General features: G+C 39.2%; 2 protein-coding genes across 2 annotated transcripts; both read left to right on the top strand.

The window, feature by feature from the left end:
* Positions 1–4438: 4438 nt before the first annotated feature.
* LOC142977178 (chymotrypsin-2-like) lies at positions 4439–9491 on the top strand. Its single transcript, XM_076120920.1, has 5 exons — positions 4439–4541; positions 5328–5532; positions 7122–7356; positions 7866–8036; positions 8711–9491. Exons 1-5 carry the CDS (start codon positions 4496–4498, stop codon positions 8972–8974), a joined length of 921 nt encoding a protein of 306 aa, XP_075977035.1. The 5' UTR covers positions 4439–4495; the 3' UTR covers positions 8975–9491.
* Positions 9492–10169: 678 nt separating this feature from the next.
* LOC142977366 (uncharacterized) lies at positions 10170–19122 on the top strand. Its single transcript, XM_076121245.1, has 10 exons — positions 10170–10256; positions 11607–11838; positions 12309–12543; positions 13005–13178; positions 13768–13911; positions 15785–15878; positions 16860–17091; positions 17566–17800; positions 18444–18620; positions 18943–19122. The coding sequence occupies exons 1-10, from the start codon at positions 10205–10207 to the stop codon at positions 19087–19089; spliced, it is 1722 nt and encodes a 573-aa protein (XP_075977360.1). The 5' UTR covers positions 10170–10204; the 3' UTR covers positions 19090–19122.
* The last annotated feature ends 156 nt before the right edge of the window (positions 19123–19278 follow it).

Consider the following 19278-nt stretch of genomic DNA (forward strand, 5'->3'; position numbering starts at 1 on the left):
AATTACCCGTTTATCGATCACTAATCAGCCCCTGATAGTTATTTAAAAATATATTTCATGTACAGAATTGACCTCTCTACAGATTTATTATAAGTATAGATGGTCACGTCGTCTTGTCGGCTTTAAAATCTATGCTTTCAATAACTAAAGATGCGCTGCCGCCAAGAGATTTTTTGATTGCCAACTTAACAGTAGCCTGTGAATCAACAAAATATATTATTATGTATCACTATCTCGGAATTCGAGCCAGCGCTGATAGTCCCCCTTGAAGTAGGGCAAATTCATTTTAGGCAGACGAACGAAGTCGTGTTTGCAGCCAGATCGTCCATCGTCGTGGGAGACAGCATTCGCGAGCGCCGGCAAGGAAGAACGCACGGTGGCGAGGAATGCCCTCGCGCGCCCCACCTGCATCCATGTCGTCCGTATTATGGCTAAATATTTTAACTGCTGACTCTACTTCTGCTGATTTCTTGGAGTTAAAGTGGAATGAATTATATTTAAATAAAATATTTATTAAAACTGTTTTGGAGTTAAAGTGGAACATTTTTTTGGAGTTAAGTGGAATAACCCGAATTATAATATGCGTGTTAATACCACGTAACAGCGAATTAATTTCCATCTTACTATTTAAAACAATTTACCCAACTCTATTTCTAATATCTTCTCAAGTAAAGTATTGAGGAAAAATAACAAAAGTCTTGTTGTAAATTAAAATATTTAGAAAACAATTAATTTTAATCGGTAGCTAGGAGCTTGGTAACTTACTTGGTATATCCCAATCGGCTCCTATTACATGGTAATAACATTGTAAATGGCGAAATGCATTTTCATACATTTCCGCCAACTCATTATAAAAAAAATTGTTGCCTTCCAGGTCACTGCGCGCAACATTAGGCTCTAACCACAGGGCTAAGGAGGGCACAGAATACCCCATACTTCGTAACGTGACACACCCTAACTACGTGACGACGACTAACAAGAACGACATCAGTCTACTGATTACCACTATAGACGTGGTTCTGACTGACCGGATTAAAACTATTAGCTTGTGTTATGAACATATAGACGGTGGTGTGGATGCAAGAGTCGCTGGCTGGGGTCTTACAGAGGTTAGTAATTAATTAATTTTTAAACGCCGGGAGGGGGCGCCCTCGAAAGACATACACAGATCACATCGGCGAAGTCTTGAAAAAAGGTCAGGTGCGTAGTACTCGTAACCGGCGGTCCTGTATGACATGATGTATGGTAAAAGAAACTAAGAAAGGAAGTTTGTTTGGATAGTACCCATTTGGTACTATATTAAGATTCTCTACGATTGGAGCCATCGAGTATCGAGAGTTTGACATTTAAAATGTAGTGCCAAAATAGTTTCTATGATGCTCCGATAAAGGCGCTAAACCGAATTTCATACATTTTTTTTTGATAGCTAGCTGGTTGTCGGTAGTCGATAGTGGTTGAAAATCGTGGTACTGATCAGTGATTTTAGCATGATTGAGTAACACACATCTGTCTTAACTACCGAACATCTACACAGCTTATTAAAATGTTAATTTTGATGTTAGCCGTATGGAGACTTTGCCGCTCTTCTAATGGAGATGAACGTCACCACGATAGACACTGAAGCATGCGCGAAGGGCGTGGCAGCGGCTAAACTTAAAGAAGGAAGGTCTTACCCCTTTGAAGGACACCTGGAGCTCTGTACTTACCACTCTCCTGGACGTGGCACCTGCTCGGTGAGCTTTAATAAATTTGTTTTTTATCACAACAGTTTTGAAATAGTAAATCTTATAGCGTCGATAAAAAGTTAAAGTGTGATCTTTCCGATTCCTATTCAATAATATATTTAACTATCTGACCGGGCAAACGTTGTTTTGCCATGTAAATAAAAAAAAAATATTGTCACTTAAGGGTATGAAAAATAGATGTTGGCCGATTCTCAGATCTACTCAATATGCTCACAAAATTTCATGAGAATCGGTCAAGCCGTTTCGGAGGAGTATCGCAACGAAAACTGTGACGCGAGAATTTTATATTTTATATTTTTTTTTTGTGAATCTAAACCACCACTTGACCACACACAAAAAAATCATCAAAATCGGTCCAGTCGTTCAAGAGAAGTTCAGTGACATACACACTTACAGAAGAATAATATATATATATAAAGACTAGTTTTTCGAAACTGTAATGGAGTGACACTTCTTCTTGTTTATTTGGGAGAAATTAGAACATTATAGAAATATGTCCGCAGTATTAGCTAAGCCTTTCTTCCAACTATGTTGAAGCCGGCTTCCAGTATAACCGAAAAATATATGTACACTAACGTTTATTTTTATTCTCAGGGTGACTCTGGAAGTCCATTGAAGCGCGTTGACAACGGACAGCAGATCGGAGTGGTGTCGTGGGGCTTCCCTTGCGCACGCGGCGCTCCCGACATGTACGCGCGTATCTCTGCCTTCAAAGACTTCCTTCAGGAGAATATCGTTTACCCACAAGTGAAGGCAACCAGTGCACTCACTACGGAGACCACGGTAGCCAAGGAGACCAGAGAGCCCACTGTGAATGCGGAGACCAAGGAACCTTCTGGAACCACGGTGACCAGGGATCACACGGAGACCGCAGAGACCATGAAGCCCACGGAAACTACGGAGACCACGGTAGCGAAGGAGACCAGTGAGCCCTATGCGAACGCGGAGACCAAGGAACCTTCTGGAACCACGGTGACCAGGGATCAAACGGAGACCGCAGAGACCATGAAGCCCACGGAAACCACGGAGACCACTGTAGCCATGGAGACCAGTGAGCCCACTGCAAACGCGGAGACCATGGAACCTTCTGGAACCACGGTGACCAAGGATCCCACGGAGACCGCAAAGACCAAGAAGCCCGCGGAGACCATGAAGCCCACCGAGACCACGGTAGCCAAGGAGACCAGTCAGCACTCTGCGAACGCGAAGACTAAGGCACCTTCTGGAACCACGGTGACCAAAGATACCACGGAGACCACAAAGACCATAAAGCCCACGGAGACCACTGAGACCACAGACACTAAGGCACCCACGGTGATTACTGAGTCCAAGGTGACCAAGGCACCCACGGAGATCACGAATACAAAGGTGCCCACGGAGACCAAAGTGTCCAAAGAGACCAAGGCGCCTACGACAACTAATGAGTCCTCGAGCACCAAGACCACAGAGACCATGATACCCAATGAGGCGAAGGTGTCTACGGAGACAAGTACTACGGGGACCGCGGTTTTAAATAAAGACACAGAAGTTATTTCGAACGTTTAAAAAATACAAATAAAAAATTAAACCTTAATTCAGTACAAGTTTTTGCCAGTTACACGACTTATAGATAAGTGTTGGATAGGACAGAAAGTACCTGTGAAAATTACATCTGATAGCTACATGGGACTGACCATGGATTTAAATAAAGTAAAAAATAATAATAATAATAATAAATTTAACCCATTAATGTCCCACTGCTGGGCAAGGGTCTCCTCCCGTAATGGGGGAGGGGTTAGGCCTTGAGTCCACCACGCTGACCAAGTGCGGGTTGGGGACTTTGCATGCCCTCAATAAATGTATTAAACAAATATTAGGCATGCAAGGTTTCCTCACGATGTTTTCCTTCACCGTTGGAGCAAGTGATAATTATTTCTAATACACACATAACTTCGAAAAGTCATTGGTGTGTTGCCTCGGGTTCGAACCTGCAACCACTTGCGTGGGAGGTGTCAACTTATACCACTCGGCTGTCACCGCTCAATAAAGTATCATGTCCAAACTCACACACAGTCATTTGATTCCAAATTAAACAGAGCTTGTACTATGGTAACCAAATTACTGATACACATACTTATATACTTCTAAATACATATTTATATAGATAAATTGACATCCAGGCTCAGAACAGATACTGGATATTTAATTTTGATATAAATGTCTGGTCAGATTTGGACCATTCGTGGAGGGATTCTTACAAGTGGCAATGATACCAACAAAATTGTTATACATATATGTAAATAACTTCTACACTATGTAAAAAGCTAATATTGTTAGATATTAAAATTGCTAACTATTCGTAAACGATCTGTAGGTAAAGGAACCCTTTTCGGAGTCTTTCAATAGATGGGTAGCCGCTTAGTAGTATTTAAACTGAGCGTTTCCTTGTTTCAGAGGGCACGTCTTTTTTCTGGTTGATTTAATTAAGATAACAGTGGTAAAGGTCAAAGGCCTTTCGGGCTTCTTGAACAACTTTGACACTAGATTGACTACTATCTAACCACGTAATAAAATAAGTTAATAAATCATCGATTAAAGCAATCTTGGGGTTTATCTCATACTTATAGGTATTTTATATGATCGTCTAGTTTTCCCAAGGTTTAATAAGTATATAATACAAATTGCAATTGATAAGATGGCATATAAATACTCGCGTCTTAATCAAAACTAGATCATTTACTGCAGTTTCTTAGAAGTGTCTAGGAATCAAAATGTTCGTGTTTATTGTGAGTGCGTTCCTGGTATCATATTCAGTAGGTATGTAATCTAAACGTAAGATTCACAGCGTGAACATAGGTCAAAGGTTTATATAATTATGTGTGAAGAACACGATAGGGGGTCGAATTTAATGATAAAATAATATTTAGCGATTATTGAATAATCAATCAATAATCATTATTTGCATAAAATGGGTTACATTGAGGTATTACATGAGTTTAGTGTTTCCGCAGCCATTTTTACCCATTAAGGTGTGCAAAATATTATTACAGTTGATGACACAGGAATAAGTATTATATTTGTAATGTGATACATAAGGAATAATTGAAATTGTGTTATTTACCAAGAACGTAAAAGACACTGCACACCAAATTCACCGACGCGCTGATGTCAGAAACTTTGTTTCATCGATATGATTCTTATAAAATACTAGCTGACCCGCGCAACTTCGCTTGCGTCACATAAGAGATATTGGGTCAAATTTTTCCCCGTTTTTGGAACATTTTTTACTGGTACTCTGCTCCTACTGGTCGTAGCGTGATGATATATAGCCTATAACCTTCCTCGATAAATGGGCTATCTAACACTGAAAGAATTTTTCAAATCGGATCAGCAGTTTCTGAGATTAGCGCGTTCAAACAAACAAACAAACAAACAATCAAACAAACAAACAAACTCTTCAGCTTTATAATATTAGTATAGATAGATAAAATGGCCGCCTTTACCTAAACGAAATACGCAGCTCGCTCGTAGTAAAAATAAAAAATGTAAAATCGAAACGAAATAATTTTAAATCATAATAAAACCATATTTTATCTCTTTCAGCCTTACCATTATCGGAAGAGAAGCCAGAACCGTACATAGTAAATGGCACTACAGCAGGTAAGGGCAGCCACCCTTACATGGTGAACCTGTCCAGTGGAAGAATGTTCAAAGCTTACGTCTGCGGAGGTTCCCTCATCACACAAAGAACTATTCTCACCGCAGCTCATTGTACAGATGCCGTCTACTATCACGGAGAATTAGCATCGTACGTAATTTGTTTTTGTTTGCTAGCTGTCTCGGCTTCGCAAGTGGAGACATGATTTTGCAATAAAAATTTGCCTATGTTGATCAGTGATAATTGTATGTTTGACGTATGTTGGTCAACCTAGTGTCAAAGTTGTACCACTATGCGGTCACCCATCTATGAAATGACCGCCAACGGTTGCTTAACCCACAGATCGTTTACCGACCGGTGAGCGCAACTGAGCGCCTCGAATTTCTATACTATACTAGCTGACCCGCGCAATTTCGCTTGCGTTACATAAGAGAGAATGGGTCAAAATTTTCCCCGTTTTTGTAACATTTTTCACTGGTACTCTGTTCCTATTGGTAGTAGCGTGATGATATATAGCCTATAACCTTCCTCGATAAATGGACTATCTAACACTGAAAGAATTTTTAAAATCGGATCAGTAGTTCCTGAGATTAGCGCGTTCAAACAAACAAACAAACTCTTCAGCTTTATTATATTAGTATAGATTGGTAGAGAAGACCACAAAAGAGTTAGTACTATTGTAATCAATGAAATCTGGAGGTCGTTATTGTTATGATTATTGTTACGTATTATTTCTGGGAAATAACACGAAGCGCTTATTACTGGTTGCATTCACATATCAGAAAACAAACAGTGTCTGTTTTATTTTATCGTATGGTTAGGGGTCAACCTTATGTAAGAGGTGTTTAAGTGTTAAGACCTTGGAATTGGCTTAAGAAGTATTATATTTTTTGACAACAACTACGTATCGTCACAAAATGGATGCCTGAAGGTCGTCGACGACGGCGAGGCAGCCCAAGGAAACGTTGGCGTGATGATTTGGACACCTATCTGGATGGGTGGCAAGAGATGGCTGAGGATAGAGACCGGTGGAGGAGTTTGGGGAGACCTTTGCCCAACAATGGGACAGTATAGGTTAAAAAAAAAAAAAAAAAAACTACGATCGTTTTTTACGTGCTCTCCAAAGCAAGGAAACACTCGGTACAAATACCACTCAAGATTTCGGAGTGTAAAGACTTTTCTAATTTGTAGTAAGGCTTAACTATCGCAGAAAGGAAAAAAAATGCGTATTTTTAGTAAAGTATCTTTATCAATAAGAAACATACCTGGTACATATACCAAAGTAACTTCATATGGCCGCGCAAGAGGTCTCGGGCTCGAATCCTGGGTCGGGCCAATAAATCTTTTCTGTCTGAAACGACCGCTGTAGCCGGTATCGGTTAGGAGGACATTATAATGGAAGAAATACATCTCTATTACATTGTAAATGGCACCTCTGGTAACGCCTTTTTATCAGCACTAATATTGTAAAGCTGTAGTGTTTGTTTGTTTAAACGAGCTAATCTCAGGAACTACTGATGCGAACTAAACAATTTTTAAGGAATTAAGGAAGGCTATAGGCTGTTTATCATCACGCTACGACCAACAGAAGCAGAGTACAAGTAAAAAATGTTACAAAAACGGGGAGAATTATGACCTATGAGTATAGGTCATAATTCTCCCCGTTTCTTATTCTTCTTATGTGACGCAAACTAAGTTGCGTGGGTCAGTTAGTATAATATAATACCTTTCGTTTCCAGGTCACTACGCGCTACATTAGGCTCTAACCACAGGGCCAGGGATGGTACAGAATACCCGCTACTTCGTAACGTGACACACCCTAACTACGTGACGACGACTAACAAGAACGACATCAGTCTACTGATTACCACTATGGACGTGGTTCTGACTGACCGGATTAAAACTATTAGCTTGTGTTTTGAACATATAGAAGGTGGTGTGGATGCAAGAGTCGCTGGCTGGGGTCTTACAGAGGTTAGTGATGTTTCTTAGAACATGAAATAGATGTTTGCAAGTTTACACAATTCAACTTAAGCTTAAATGTATACAAAAGACGTAAGCATAGGAGTATGAAAGGGGTGATTTCATACCAGAATAGATTTTTTACCAAGTGGACGTTGAAAAAAAATTATGTCAAACTTATGTAGTTTATTCCTCGAAAACTATGTTAAACGCACGCTAGTCACCATGCAGTAACGACTTTAGAAAATTGCGCAAGCGCGATTCTCTACTTTCGGTTCTACCGAGTATCGAGAGTTTAACATTTAAAATGTACTGTCAAAATAGTTCCTATAACGAACGCTAGAGGTGCTGATCAAAAGCTATTCCAAATTCCTTGATAGCTAGTCGGTTGTCGACAGTCGATAATGGTAGAGAATCGCGCTACAGATGAGAAAGAATACCGTCGTAGTTACGATATTTTTTTCAACAGACATGAAATTTATCTTTTTCGCAATAGGATTTTCATATATTCCCTTTTTTAGCCATATGGAACGTACGCTGCCCTGCTTTTGGAGATTAACGTAACTACAATAGACACTGGAGCGTGTGCGGAGGGAGTGGCGAAGGCTACCCTCAAAGAAGGAAGGGCTTTCCCCTTTGAAGGACACATAGAACTCTGTACTTACCACTCACCTGGATGTGGCACATGCTCGGTAAGCTTTAATTTATTTATTTTTCATGACAGTTTAGATAATCCCAACAGCCCCCTTTACACACACTCTATCGCGCATGAAACAACAATCGCGCGTGAAAGACCGCGCGTGTCATCTGTCAAGCTCGCGAAGAAAATCGCGAACGAAGACCGCGTTGTCTTCCCGCGCGTAATCCTGTACGCCTAAGAACGTGCGATAGTGTGTGTGTAAAGGCGGCTCATAGCGCTTTGTTCGACCTAGGAAACTACTAGGACTAGCAATCGCCCGCAATGTTCAAATCACAGAGGCTCTCTTGGTATATTCTAAATCGTAAATAACCTGTTCCATTGACGGTCTCCCCAAACTCCTCTACTGGTCTATACCCTAAACTATTTCCTGCAACCTTTACAGGGGGGCTATCACGTATCTCAGTTGACAAATATTTGGAAGCCACAATGCTGTATATTGTTTTCTCTCTTAGGTAGTGATTAACACGTTACGTCGAAGCAGAAGTGTACTGAACCATGTGACCATTCATTTGACACTAGCTGTCAACTGAAATACGTTATAAGCTCGCAGATAGGAGTCCAAATCGTCACGCCAACGTTTCCTCGGCAGTCGGCCGTCGTCGACCTTCAAACATCCATTGTGTGACGATAAGTAATATTAATACTAAAATTTCTTTTTTTTCTCAGGGTGACTCTGGAAGTCCATTGAAGCGTGTTGATAACGGTCAGCAGATCGGAGTGGTGTCGTGGGGCTTCCCTTGCGCACGCGGCGCTCCCGACATGTACGCGCGTATCTCTGCCTTCAAAGACTTCCTTCAGGAGAATATAGTCCACCCACAAGTGAAGGCAACTGAGCCCACCACAGTGACCGCGGTGGTCACGGAGACCACAGTGACTACAGTACCTACAGTTACGGATAAAGTCACTGAAGTTATCTCGAATAGCGTTTAAGAGATGTAATGAAACCTTATTTCAATTATCAGATTAATGGCCAGTTTTACAATTTGCGGATAAGTATCGGATAACTAATCCAATGAATATAGTTACAGCAAATATAGGAAAAAAACTGTTACGGAAAATTTTCTTAATAGTGGTCGACCTAGTGTCAAAGTTGTTCAAGCCGTACGAAAAGCCTTTGACATGGCTTAACGACTGTTGCCTTAATTAACAACAACGGGGACCGACTTTTAACGCTCAGTTCCAATACCACTATGCGGCCACCTATCTATGGAATGACGGCGCCAAAAGTGGCAGATCGTTTACCGGCCGGTGAGCGAATCTGGCAATTTTGTTTGATATTGATAAGCTAACCGACTCTTTTTCAGAAGTTGTATAACTGGCCTTTATTTTAAATTAGAATTTGATATGAGTGTTGAAATAAATAGATAATAGGATAATATGTATTATTTATATTTTATTTTATAAGTTTTCTGGTCTTCAATAAAAATAAAATATTGCGGAATGAAAATTTGCGTTTTTTAACTTCCTTTACTGCTCTCTCTCCTACTATTTGTAATTGAACAGGTGCGGTCAAGATCAAACTAAAAAGCTATCACAATAAGTGCTAATGAGAGATTAAATATCTTCTTATCTACTGATCATAACTTATCGACACTAGTATAAAGAAAATTTTAAATTTGTATGTGCGTTATTTTATCGGACCCATAAGATATCTTTTTTTTACCGTATCCGAAGCAACAGTGGTTAACACAAAGAAAACATAACAATGGATTGGTCCTAGATGAAAACCTTGACGTACCCCTATTCGCGGAGGTCTAAATTCGCCTTTTAATTATACAATATTGCATTTTCTTTAATACTTTTATGTAAAAAATCAATAAAGTTTAATTCTACATACATGGTATCGCAAATATTGTATGGTTTTACGAAGAAAGTTTCATGATAGAGTCAATAAAAAGCCTTTACCAAATCACAAGATGACCTTAAAGATAAAAAGTCTTAATATGTACAGCTCAGCTATAGTTCATTAATAGCTACTCTTACTTAATTGGGTATTTTCATGTTATTTCAATGCAAATGCAAACAAAGCCCAATATCGCTAATAGCAAAAATACTCTTTTTATTGTTTCATATCGTAATCAATTGATCAGAGATTGATAATTATTTAATATAAGTATCATTAACATTGATTTAGCTAATAGTCTTCGGGCGTCATTTAATATGGATTACAAAACCGGAATTCTGGTGTTCACTCTCCTGGCTGGGTGCTTAGGTAAGTACTTTTTGCAATGCTGGAATTATAGAAAAAGAAAACTGAGTTATGTGCATTTGATGGACCTATAAAACATCTTTTTATGACGCATAATTTTAAAAAATCTATACCAACCAAAAGAAAAAAGAAGAGAATTTAACCCATAGATAACTATCCAACTGCTGGGTAAGGGATCTCTATTGCTATTAAGGAGAGATTAGTCTCTATAAGTTCTCCCAGAAAAAAAGCAGTTGCATTATTTCAAAAACATTTTACTTTTTCTAGACAACTTTCAAGCATGCAGAGTTTCTTCATTATGTTTTGCTGCACCCAAAACTTCGAAGCGACATAAGTGTTTTGCTATTATTCCAAAAACATTTACTTTTTTTTAGACAGCTTTCAGGCATTCAAGGTTTATTCACGTTGATTCCTTCTATTTCTAATACACAAATAACTTCGAACGTCATAAGTGTCATCCTCTGTTATCTTTCCTATACCTAAAGACAATTTTCCTCATTTAAATTACGTATGAATGAAGTTTGAGCTCACATATCATTTGTACTTAGTATTAAAACATTATCGTCGCTAATAATAATTAATTTATCTATCTGTGGGTATTTTGCGACTAATGATTCAGCTTATTAAACTGATTTAATGTTATCTAAGTGCGCGTCAAATCCGATATGATTAAGGATTGCTTGTTTAGATTGAAATGCTGAATACCTAATAGTAAAATCAGTGAAATAATATTTACATTAACTCATGCCATTTCCTTAATATCAACCTATACTATACTATTTTGTACTACAATATAAAATACTATGTTACGATTCTTGTGGCTTTCTCAGTCTTACTTCCACAGTTAAGCTACTGTCGTTAGCGTTTCTATAAATACACATTATAATTCGTAGAAAGGCTAGGCTGATGATTACTTCTTCTAATCTATTTATAGTGATTGAATGCCAAAAAATAATTATAAAAATACCTCTTTCTAAATAGCGCTTTGACTTTTTTTTTGTTTGCAAACAAAAGCAATTTGATAACAGTAGCGCGATTCTCTACAACTGGAACCATCGAGTATCGAGAATTTGAAATTTAGAATGTACTGCCAAACTAGTTTCTACGACATCCGCTAGAGGTGCTGATCAGATTTTTATACAACTCTTTTCGATAGCTAGCCAGCTGCCAATACTCGATAATAGTACAGAATCGGGGTACGAATTAGTTATCGTAGTACCTATTTACTACAAAAACTATAAGATGCCATTAAGATATTGTCTGCAAAACTCCGCACCTCCTAAATAAATTAATTTAAAACACAGCAAACTAAACCTACATTTTCTTACACAAATCAATAATTGTTGTCTACAGCCTTCCCAGCGCCCGAAGATGACATGTCCTTCTTCTTCGACCACACTGATGTGAGCGCTCGCATCGTGGGTGGGAGCCAGGCGGCGGTCGGCAGCCACCCCCACATGGTCGCCTTGACAACTGGCAGCTTGCTCGTCACCTTCTATTGTGGAGGCTCAATATTGTCGCAGAGGACTATCCTGACTGCCGCTCATTGTATCGACCCGGTGTTCAGCGTGGGAACCCTTATGAGGTCGGTTTACCACAGAAATATATACGAGCAAAAGAGATTTTTTGGATGTGTGGTTGAGTTTTTTAAGTCATGTGGGGATTTACAAGTAAAACAGCACAAGTTGAATAATACTACCCAGTCTCGTTGCAAGAGCAATTGCAGTATGGAAACACCGTAGTGCAAGACTAAATCTTTTTTCTTTAAAATCTTTTTTAATACTTATTTAATGGTTATAGTTTAATAGCCTTGTACAGAACGTAAACAAATACGATTATCTACCCTAGAGTGTGTCAAATAAAAAAAAGGCGCAGTTAACAGACAACCTTCTGCTGGTGACTGACTGTTGAATCTAAATAATATAAGTATATATCTCCGCTACACGAACATCTTGTATACAAGGTTCTCAAAAAAAAACTTGGCTGTATGTGAACTGAACATGATAGTGCCGATCCACCATTATTTTATAACAAAGTTAAAATTCTCTCTTTCAGGACTCTCCGTGCGACAGTCGGCACAAACCGTTGGAAGTCAGGCGGCAGTAAGCTCAGCATAGCGCGCAACGTGACACACCCTCACTACGTGTCCAGGACTTTGAAGAACGACATCGGTCTCTTCATCACTTCCACAGACATTGTGCTGAGCCAGTTGGCACAACCTGTCAGCTTGAGCTTTGCGAATGTCGGAGCTGGAGTCCCGACTATTGTTGCTGGATGGGGCAGGACTAGGGTCAGTATTATTTCTATGTAATCGTGGTTTAGTTCGTGACTTGGTATTATTTTAACCAATCTAGTGATAAAACTCTTATTCCGTTCAAAGTGCGATTTAATATGCGCATCGGATACTGTTTATACCGTGTGTCTGAATGAAGTTAAAGTTTCAATTTCAATCGAAATACAAGTGAACCTTTATACCGCTACGTAATAAAAAACGGTATTAGTAGTCTTTTTTATTAATAGAACAGCTGCAGTATGTTCAACAATAATTTAAAAAATAATTTTACTTGCATATTCTGAAAAACGTAAGCTAAGGCCTAGAAAATGTAACATTTCAATTGACTCCAATGTTTACGAAATAGTTTCAAGCAGTTTGTGAAGGTCAAGTTTTCTACAGACACTTGATACACCCACGAAAAAAAGGCATAATTTCATACAAGATAAATAAAGCAAAGTAATTTTTTTACATTGCAGCGTAACGGCTCCTTCTCAGCCAATCTGTTGGAGCTGTTCGTGAACACCATCTCGGGAGAGGAGTGCATAAGGGCGGTGGCTCAGGCCGGCATCGACTTCAACATGCCGCCTCCTCCCGTTGAACCACACATCGAGATCTGCACGTTCCATTCTCGTGGTCATGGTGCTTGCAATGTGAGTATACACCCCTACACAATAGTATCTTCGAGCCGATATTTGAGCGACCAGGTTAATTTTAATATACCAAGTGGTTCCGCATGTGTGAAACTTGCAGATTCTATGACCGTACATGGTATCGGAAATGAGCTTTGAGAAATCAGTAGCAAAACCTATCTCCTCTCTGAAGGACACCATATACATCCCCTTTCACACTCCAAGCAAGAACTAAGAAATTAATAGCAGTAAAAGTCAATGCTCACTTTATTCTTTAACCCGAAATTTAATCCCGAGACCTCTTAACAACAGTCAAGTACACTACCGTTGCGGAAGACGCAGTCTGCCCACAGTACTGTAGCGCAATTCTCTACAGCAGTGACTGTCGAGTATCGAAAGTATGATATTTAAAATGTACAGCTAAACTAGTTCCTACGACGCCAGTTAGAGGCGCTGATCAGATTTTCGTGCAAAATTTCTCGACAGCTAGCCGGTTGTCAAGAATCGACAGTGGTAGAGAATCAAGTTACTCATAGTTTCCGCACCAGTAAGCGGTCCTATTTCTGCGCTCTACGAGAGCTATGTAATATTAATGCATGTATTCTCTCAGGGTGACTCCGGCAGCGCGCTGTTACACCGTGAAACTCGTCAGCAGATCGGAGTGGTGTCGTGGGGCTTCCCTTGCGCACGCGGCGCTCCCGACATGTACGCGCGTATCTCTGCTTACAGGGATTTCCTCGCATCCAACACCGTTTAAAGCTTTAGAAAAACATCAAGTATGGAGGGATAATAAAAGTTTTGCATATATAGACCAGTTTTTTATTCAAATTGTCAATTGTCATCTCCACTTATAACTTTTGGCCATTGATAAGTTGTGGTAGTATATTTAAGCGTTTAATTGTCAATATTTGTGGGAAAATGGAGAGGAATTTCTGAACGAATGCTTTACGCAACACAACATGCAACGTTTGGGAACGTAATTAATTAAATGGATAGGTAGTATTTTAGAAAAGAGGCTTTGAAGGTTTTTCTTAAGCAGCTTATCCTATTTTGTCATTTAAGCCCGAGTTATGCGAAAGGTATAAATTTGATTAAATTCATACCTAGGTACATAAAATAAACATAATATTGCCCCGGCATCCGAAGGTGTAGGCAGATATATATGAAATACACTCGCATTTCACCATCAACAATGTTAGTTCTCTTAAGTAGGGGTCGACACTATTGCTAAACTCCGAGGAATATTCAAACACAAATCTTTAAAAAGTAATTTGCCCGACTGTTTGTCCAACCCTGGAATCGACCCTGAGACCACTAGATCATCAGTCGGTTATTACTACCGACCGCGCTACAGAAGCAGATTTAAATTGTGGTTTTCGAAATACCCATCATGCACGTGGCATTTAGAGGTTACGCTTATAGATATAAGATAATAAAAGGATTAATAATTGTCATGAATGTATTTATAATTATATCCACATTCTTATTATCAGTCATTGTCTATGACGTTGTTATTAATTCTCTAATAATAAAAAGGAAAACGATCGCTAAGTACATTTTTGTTTTTTTTACCTATAACTTCATAATGGTAGACAAAGGCATGAAATATACCCGAGTCTAGTCTATTGCCGTGCACCGGTTACCGGTTACCAAGCTCCAACTACTCTTAAGAAAATTCCAAAATACTTATCACTTTGTTCGACCCAGAATTCGAACTCAAGACCTAGGTCTTGAGTCTGATAAGCAGTCATTATTTGAGAACCTAAAAATATCTATTCGGCTTATATTTGGCCACAGAGGTCAGTTTAATCGAAACTAACTTACTCTCTCTAATCGTACTTAATCCCATAGGACAGTAAACCAACACGATTGGTGAGAGGTCAAGCTCAGGACCGCTTTACCAACAGCTTTAAATGCCTTAAGAGTCCCGAAGGAAAATAATTAGATTATCTAAACACGAAAACAGTACCTCGATTCTCTACCACTATCGACTACTGACAACCGACCTGTCATCGAGAATTTTGTATGAAAATCTGATCAACGCCTCTGACGGGCGTCGTAGGAAATATTTTGGCAGTACATTCTAAATGTCAAAATTTCGATAGCTACCCGGTCGTCGGTAGTCGATAGTGGTAGAGAATCGAGGTACTGTTTTCAGTGTATTAGAAATGCTACGAATCGCATTCGTCACAGAGTGGTACCTGAGAGAGCCACGGACTGTTAAAAGTATACTAAACCTGATTACTTTTTAAAGGCCTATACTATTGTTGTTTCTTAAAAACTTTTCTTTGTCGTTATTTAGTTTAGAAAGCATTTTTTTTTCTTCAAAAGCCGATGATACTTAATAACATTTTAATACGAAAGTGTGACTGTCGATTTCGCGGTTAACCGCTAAACTGAATTTCATAAATTTTAACATAAAGCTGATTAAGAACAAGGACCAAACATAGGCTAATTTTCATATATATCGACGCAGTGCAAATGGAGCCGCGAGAGCCAGCCAGTTAAAGAATAAAAACAAGCATCGTCTTTATGTAAAGTATAGTTTAAAATTTCGTTGGCGGGTTTTCTCGGATTATAATCACTCGATTATTATAGATAACTTGGTAATTAATATATAAATGTCATTTTGCAAAAACGATCCAAATCGTTTTCGGGCATTCATCAATATGGACTTCAAAACCGGATTTCTGTTGGTCACACTCCTCGCTGGGTGCTTGGGTAAGTACCCACTTAATTATTTGAAAAACATGTAGGAAATCTAATTGGAAGAAGGATCAATTTGCAAAATTAAACTTTCAGAATAAAATTATAAAAATAGTATAGATTAATAACCACTCGCAGTATTTGAAACACAATTTGATGTTTTATGCCCGGTCTCTGAGTACATTTAGCGGTAGTTTATCTATTCAATAGCGTTTTTTTATATGAGTTTTAACGCTAATGGATAGATAAACTACCGCTAAATATAACTCAGGAATCGGGGGTAAATGAAGCAAAAAATATAATTCATGCTTAGGAAAAAAAATATACATATTTGTGCTTGGTTTTTTTGTGATTCTCATGAAACGTGAAAAAAATGAAAAGGAAAGCATGACAAACCAACTATGTTTAATTTAAGCTACACTGTGACACAATTCAGACAGCAAATACATAAACATTAAAATAGTAGAAATACATTTAAAAATTATATTATTACCAAAAGCGATTTAAAACATACATTTTTATCATTGATTAACCAGTTATCTTGAGTTATTCCGTGATTTGAAAGTTTTCGACGCACCTTGATGCATTGATACGCTTTTATCTATCTAAATAACATCTTTTTAATCACTAACTTAGATTTGTGAGTGCATTACTATAAATAAATTAATGCAACTATCACTGAACATTCGTGCAATTAATATAACAGAGGTATGAATTTTGTACCGATATGCTATGCTTGAATAGATATCTTATTCTGCCGTGACATTTAATTTATAATTGTCTAGGTATCATCTACGTTAAGTTTAACTATTTTGACAAATAGTTCAATCAAAATAAAATATACAAGCATACATAAAATCACGCCTTCTTCCCATAATATCAAAGAGAACGCCACTTAGTATGATCCTTACACACTTTCCTTTGCTTCATTCACATCCATACATCTTGTCACACATATAAAAATGGAATTCTAACTTAACCGTTTTTCTCTTCCAGCCTATCCAACGCCCGAAGATGACCTTTCCATCTTCTTCGACCATGTCGATACGGGAGCTCGTATCGTGGGAGGTACTCAAGCCCCCGCCGGCAGCCACCCTCACATGGTCGCTTTGTCCCACGGGCTGATGGTGAGGAGCTACCTCTGTGGAGGGTCCCTCATCTCACAGAGGACTATCGTGACTGCTGCTCACTGCATCGCCCATGTGTTCAGTGGAGGTTCTCTTACTAAGTATGTCATGTGAAGAAGTTTTGATCAACATTTTTTACGAAGAAATTAGTTAATGCACAAAATAATGTGGTAAAATACTAATCGGTTAGCCTCCTGGTCAAATAGGTAGCAGCTATAAAAAAAAATCCAATAAGCAGGAAGAAATGTTCAAATAGATCATATAATATTAGGCTTGCTACAGTTAACAAACATATTCGGTTCGGCATTATTCGGCCTAGCCGGCAGCAAAAATACAATATGTGTAGATAAACCCGATTGGCCCAAGCCGAACAAGGGAGTCGAGTCGGCTTTGTGGTTTAGTAAATATTGCCGAACCGAACGTGCCGCACCTAATAGTATGTAGCAAGCCTTAAAACGCAATAAAGAGAAACAAATAAATTTGTGGCCTGTTTATATTCGAATTTTGCGTTCTTAAGTCCAGGCAAAAAACAACTTAAATGACATGCTACATAAGATTCATCTTGCTCTTTCCAGTTCTCTCCGCGCCACAGTCGGTACCAACCGTTGGAACTCCGGCGGTGCTCACTACAACCTGGCTCGCAATATAACCCACCCTCACTACGTCGCCGGCACCATCAAGAACGACGTCGGCCTCCTCATCACCACCTCCAATGTGGTGCTAAATAACTTGGTGCGAACCATCAGGATGAACTACGCGAATGTCGGAGCGGGTGTACAGACTAGGGTTGCTGGCTGGGGCAGAATTAGGGTTAGTATTAACACTTTCAATTTTTTAAAGACAACTCCCGCACTAATAACTGCTCTTGTGTTGTGGGGACTTTTAAAAACATAACAAAACAAACAACGGACACAAATTACAGCCAGACGCGAAACAATCATTATTTTGTAGATCATACAAATAATTGTCCCGGGTGGGAATAGAACATACCACTGAGAATGTCGGTGACAGCGGAGACGTTCATCTCCCTATGCATTATTTGCGTGGAAAGTATACTGCTTTTTAACAAAGCAAGTATCCGGCAGTCCAGGGCTATTTATTCACCGGGCGTGAAGCAAAATCAAGCGGTTGAATATTGGTATTAGCGGAAAATGACAATGCCTACCAAAACTTCGTAATCAAGAACACAGAACGAACAGTCTCATAGCTATTGTGCTCACCGGTCGGTAAACGATCTGTGGGTTAAGCATTCGCGATCATTCTATAGATGGGTAACCGCATATATTTGAACAGAACGTCTCCGTGCTTTAGAGGGCACGTAAAACGTCGGTCCCGATTGTTGTCAGTTAAGATAACCATGGCCTTTCGGGTGGCTTGAACAACTTTGACACCAGGTTGACTACTAACCATACGATAGATAGATAGTAAACCAACAAATAATTTCCCATTCCAGGCTGGAGGTTCGTTTTCAGCTACTCTGCTGCAGTTGGACCTGAACACCATCGACGGTAACGACTGCGTGAGGAGGGTAGCTCAAGCGGCCATCGACTTCAACTTTCGCGACGCTCCCGTTGTAGAACCACACATTGAACTGTGCACACTACACTCACCTGGATTCGGTACTTGCAATGTAAGTAACTTTCTTAGTCTAGTTTATGTATGTTTATTTATATATTTTCGAATCCGAGGCAACACACCATGACTTTTCGAAGTTATGAGTGCATTAGAAATAATCATCACTTGGTCTAACGGTGAAGGTCAACATCGTGAGGAAACCTTGCATGCATTAAATTTGTTTAATACATGATTGAGGGTATGCAAAGTCCCCAACCCGCACTTGGCCAGCGTGGTGGACTCAAAGCTTAACCCCTCCCTCATTACGGGAGGAGACCCGTGCCCAGCAGTGGGACAGTAATTGATTAAAATTTTCATTTAACTGCTTGTATTTTCAGGGTGACTCCGGCAGCCCGCTGGTCCGTCGTGACAACGGTCAGCAAGTCGGCATTGTGTCGTGGGGCTTCCCTTGCGCTCGCGGCGCTCCCGACATGTTCGTGAGGGTCTCCGCCTTCCAGAGCTTCATCTCGTCTAACACCGTTTAACAACATGACTGGATATTCAATTATATTTATTTATTATTACCTGTTTATTTATTTTCGTTTCCTCTGCATGTCAAATGATCTCAAACGTCAAATGATCAAGATCTTCATCATCCTCTATTAAGACTAAAATAATAATAAGCTTAATCACTTAAATAGTACTTACGCATCTTTATGAGCTCAGTAATAATC

Source organism: Anticarsia gemmatalis, chromosome 12, assembly GCF_050436995.1.
Source record: "Anticarsia gemmatalis isolate Benzon Research Colony breed Stoneville strain chromosome 12, ilAntGemm2 primary, whole genome shotgun sequence".
Taxonomy (NCBI): Eukaryota; Metazoa; Arthropoda; class Insecta; order Lepidoptera; family Erebidae; genus Anticarsia; species Anticarsia gemmatalis.

Bases quoted from the DNA above. Each gene is read 5' to 3' on its own strand.
- LOC142977178 (XM_076120920.1), top strand. From the start codon at position 4,496: ATGTTCGTGTTTATTGTGAGTGCGTTCCTGGTATCATATTCAGTAG. The intron at 7,357-7,865 runs GTTAGTGATGTT...TCCCTTTTTTAG, and splicing joins CTGGCTGGGGTCTTACAGAG to CCATATGGAACGTACGCTGC. The intron at 8,037-8,710 runs GTAAGCTTTAAT...TTTTTTTCTCAG, and splicing joins CTGGATGTGGCACATGCTCG to GGTGACTCTGGAAGTCCATT.
- LOC142977366 (XM_076121245.1), top strand. From the start codon at position 10,205: ATGGATTACAAAACCGGAATTCTGGTGTTCACTCTCCTGGCTGGGTGC. The intron at 12,544-13,004 runs GTCAGTATTATT...TTTACATTGCAG, and splicing joins CTGGATGGGGCAGGACTAGG to CGTAACGGCTCCTTCTCAGC. The intron at 18,621-18,942 runs GTAAGTAACTTT...TTGTATTTTCAG, and splicing joins CTGGATTCGGTACTTGCAAT to GGTGACTCCGGCAGCCCGCT.